This window comes from Micromys minutus, assembly GCF_963924665.1.
Source record: "Micromys minutus genome assembly, chromosome: X".
NCBI classification, from domain to species: Eukaryota; Metazoa; Chordata; class Mammalia; order Rodentia; family Muridae; genus Micromys; species Micromys minutus.
In genome coordinates this window covers 1,372,002-1,376,600 of record NC_137970.1, presented here as the reverse complement: position 1 = coordinate 1,376,600, position 4,599 = coordinate 1,372,002, and the positions used below count along the sequence as shown (strand labels likewise).

General features: G+C 43.6%; 1 protein-coding gene across 1 annotated transcript; it reads right to left on the bottom strand.

The window, feature by feature from the left end:
- Positions 1–615: 615 nt before the first annotated feature.
- On the bottom strand, positions 616–1,164 carry LOC308415814 (ferritin heavy chain-like; the record flags this gene model as incomplete). Its single annotated transcript, XM_080910866.1, has 1 exon — positions 616–1,164. One exon carries the CDS (start codon positions 1,162–1,164, stop codon positions 616–618), a length of 549 nt encoding a protein of 182 aa, XP_080766992.1.
- Positions 1,165–4,599: the final 3,435 nt, after the last annotated feature.

Sequence of the window (4,599 nt, the reverse complement as noted above, 5' to 3'; positions counted from 1 at the left end):
GAATCCAGGGGTTAAAGAAACGGCTCAGCTATTAAAAGCACGAACTGCTCTGCTGAGGACCAGAGTCTGGCTCAACCAGTCAGATAGCTCAGGGCCATCTGTAACTCCAGCTCTAGAGGTATCTGACCACTCTTTAAATCCCTCCCAATTACATTTACTTGATTTCATCCATGTATTTTAACTTTTACCACGCGCTCGCACTTTCTCCACACTTAGAACCCAGCGCTACATACAGGCGACTTATCCCTCTCTACCCCACTTCACTCCCACCCCAAGCTCACATTGTTCATAAGCGAAGGCTAATTTGGTCCTTTTACCAGGACTGTGAATGTCTTTTCCCTTTCACCAACTTGAGCTCTCAGCTGCAAGGAGATCCGGCTTGGGTGTGTGAAGAGACACCTGGATACTCATTTTAGACCTGCAAGGGACTCTGTTTATTTTTTAAAGGTGAGAATTTTACACATATGATTCAACGGACACAGTTATTCTGCTTAGAAACAAAAGAATTTATTGCAAAGAGTGCCAGACAGAAAGACTAGGGAAGCTTTTAGAAAGCTGTGAGCATCTTGCCCGAAAGGCTGAGGAAGACCCCACCTCAGCAGGAACAGTCCCAGTTCAGTCCTCCTTGATGCTGTCCGCCATGGTGAGCTGATCGAAGACTTTCTCGGCGTTGGGATTTTCTGGAGCCCCCAGCCGGCGCAGGTTGGTCAGGTAGCCACCCATCTCCTTGAGGATTTCTACCTGCTGTGACAGAAAATGGCACTTGAGGAAGTTGCACAGGTAGAGGTCACCTTTGCTGTTAGCCAGGGTGTACAGCTGCAGAAGGCTCTGGTTGAGTGTCTTCTCCAGGTGGAAGGCGCACTCCATCGCCATGAGGCCATCCAACCAGTCCTGGCGGTCTTGATTGGCAATTCTCCCAAGGGTTAGGGAGCCCTGGCGCTCGGTCAGCAGGGAGAAGATCATCTCAGTGCGTTCCATCCACTTCTGTGACTGACGCAGGAAGAAGAGCGCGAAGGACCCCAGGGCTACCTCTTCTTTATTGCAGAAGGAGGCCATGGAGAGGTAGATGTAACTGCCATACAGCTGCAACTGGATCTGAGAGTTGAGGGCAGCGTTAGACTCCCGCAGATAACCTTCTTCAATCTGTAAAACAGAAGCGGCCATGGTAGCCCGAGGTCGGCTGGAGCAGGAAGGCAGCACCTAACCGTCTGCAAGCTTGGAGCTGGCGAAAATGACCGCAGGAGTCTCGGTCACTTCTGGAGGGGGAGGAGGATCTGGGAGGCAGAGAATATCAGCTCCTGGCTCTGACCAGTCAGGTTCTGAGGCGGAGACAGAAGCAGTAACCGCCCAGCAAGTGGGGGAAGACAGCACCAGAGAGCAACGTCATGGCGGTAAGTGCCCAAGGCGGTTGAAGCAGGCCAAAGGTTGAGGAACAAAACAGGACAGTTCCACAGCAACCTGGAAGGCATTATACAGACCATCCTAACTCTATAATAGAATTTAAATTTGTGAATGAACACCCAAATTTTTGTTTTTATGTTTGTTCCTATTAAATTGTTTGGGTGGTTAGTTACTCTAAAGAAGTTATTTGAATATCACTTAATCGTGATTATTTCGTTAAAGTAGTTTTTTTTCCTGTGTGGTGATGCCATTATTTCATATTGTGATGATTTAGTTGCCTTGGCCTGTGACTTCAATATCAATAGTAATGCCCCTACTCAGGAGAGATCAACACACCTAGTATCTCTGAACAAAGAAGAGCATGGGGTTCGGTCCCCACAACTTGTAGGAGAGAAATTATTCTCAACATCATCCTGTGACCTCATTTGTGCAGTGACATGCCCAAGCCTCTACATATGTACACACAATAATAAATAAAATAAAATATACAATAAAATAATTTTTAAAACTGTAAAATCCAAAGGCTAAAGAGATGACTCAGTTATTAAAAGCGTAAATTGCTCTTGCTGAGGATCCGAGTCTGGCTCCAACCGGTCAGATAGCTCAGGGCCATCAGTAACTCCAGCTCAGCTCTAAAGGTATTTGACACTCCTGTTTCCTGAAGTTGCCTGCTGTCTTCAGAAAAGCCCTCCCCCACCACACCACTCCACACACAGACACATACTTAAAAAATATTTTAAATAAATCTTTAGAAACATAAAACAAAGTTAACAACAACAACAACAAAATGTTCAGAGTCCAGAATGGTGTTCTATGTCTATAATCCAGCATCTGAGAAGCTGAGGCAGGAGGAATTTATTTCAAGACTGCGCTGGGCTGTTACATTCCTTTTACTCTGTAACCATCATCTATTTGATTTAAAAATTTTAATTATTTAAAAACAGGTCCTACAAGCATCTTAACATACCTCCAGCATATCTCTCCTATTGTGCCCTGACTCTTGCCTTTCTTGTCTTCCCCTCTCCTGATTTACCTTCATTCCTCTGTCCTGAACAGCTTCCACTCTTTCATGTTATCTATAGCCATCACAAATAAGAGAAAATATATGTTATTCACTTTTTTTTCTGAGACTGGCTTAATTCACTTAATGATTATCCACGGTTGTGTCCATTTTTCTAAACAATACTTCATTATTCTTTATGCCTAAAAAAATTCTGTTTTGAACATAGGTCACATTTTCTTTTTTTTAACCAGTCTGATTTTTCGAGCTATCATTCATTCATTCTACATCTGGATCGCTGCCCCCCCAATCTCCCCTCCCACAGTCCTTTCCCTCATCTTCCCTCATTGCCCTCCCCTTCTCTGAGAGGGTGGGTGTCCCTCCACCTGGCACTTTGATTCTTTGAAGGGCAGGGTACACTCTCTTTCACTGAGGACAGACAAGACAGCCCTGTTGGAATTATATAGATTCTACAGACAGGGACAGCCCCCTCCAGTTGTTGGGGGACCCACATGAAGACCAAGCTGCATATTTGCTACATATGTGCAGGGGGCCTAGGTCCAGCCCTCGTACATGCTTTGATTGGTGGTTGAGTCCCTGAGAACCCACCCCAAAGGGTTCAGATTAGTTGACTCTGTTGGTTTTCCTGAAGCCACAATTCCTTATCTATTGCTATTATAGGGATATCCTGTATTTTATCAGCAATTTTGATGTTCAAAAAAATCTAGGTTGTTTTCATTTTTTAGCTGTTATGAATAATGAACATTTATGTATAAGCTGTATAAAAGATGTGCATTCCCAATTATCTTCTTTTATGTATATTACTTATGCTACACTTAGTATCAAGTTTATATTTAAGTGTTTGGGGTTTTTGTTCTTGTTGTTTGTTAGCTTGGTTGGTTGGTTTTTGTACATAATACCAATTAGGAAATAATGTCATTTAAAAATATTATTTTTATCTATGTGTCTGTGGAGGAGGTGTCCAGAGATCCCCTGGGCTAGATGTACAGGAAGTTTGCAATCCTACCAGCAATGGAGGAGTGTTTCTCTTTCTCATCCTCACCAACATGTGCTGAGTTTTTGATCTTAGCCACTCTAATTGGTGTGAGGTGGAATCTCAGAGTTGGTTTGATTTGCATTTCCCTGATGACTAAGGACTTGAGAATTTCCTTAAGTGCTTCTCACCATTCAAGATTGCTCTGTTGTGAATTCTTTGTTTAGCTCTATATTTTGATTGGGTTGTTTGGGTTTTTTTGGAGATCAGTTACCTGAGTTCTTTATATATTTTGGATATTAATCCTTTATCTGATGTGGGGTTAAGTGCATATTTTCCCCTAATGTGTAGGTTGCTGATTTTCCTATTGGTTGTGTTTTTTGCCTTACAGAAGCTTTTCAGTTTCATGAGGTCCCATTTATCAATTCTTAATCTTAGAACCTGAGCCACTGGAGTTCTGTTTAGGAAATCTACCTCCTTTCTGCTCTGTGCCAATGAGTTTGAGGCTTTTTTTCCACTTTCTCTTCTACTAGATTTAATAGAAAGATGGGGCATCAAGTGGAGGGATGGGGTTGCCATTCCACAGTCAAAAATTCTGACCCAGAATTGTTCCTGTCTAAAAGAACTGCAGGGACCAAAGTGGAGAACGGAAAGGCAATCCAGTGACCTGCCCAACATGGGATCCATCTCCGAAACTTGACACTATTACTGATATGGTATGCTTACTGACAGGAGCCTAACATGGCTGTCCTCCGACAATTACACTCAGTCATGGGACTGAAGTTGGAACCCCTGTGAGTGAATTAAGGAAACACTTTAAGAAGCTGAGGAGGGGGGTGATCCCAGAGGAAGAACAGAAGTCTCAACTAACCCTGACCCCTAAGATGTCTTAGACACTGAGCCATTAACCAGGTAACTGGTCTGAGGCCCAGGCACATAAACAGCAGAGAATTGGGTGGTCTGTCTTCAGTGTAAGACTTGCCTAACATATGAGAGATTTGAGGCCCCAGGGGAGCGGGCCTCTTCTTGGAGTGGGTGGGAGGAGGAATAGGATGAGGAACTGTGGGAGGGTGGACACATTGGGGATGGGGGAAGGAAACTGGACTGTAAAAAAGTATATATATGAAAGAATTACAGAAAGTTCTGAGTCACCTTGTGTGAGTTCTGGGAACCAAACTTTAGTCCTCTACAGGAGCAATACATG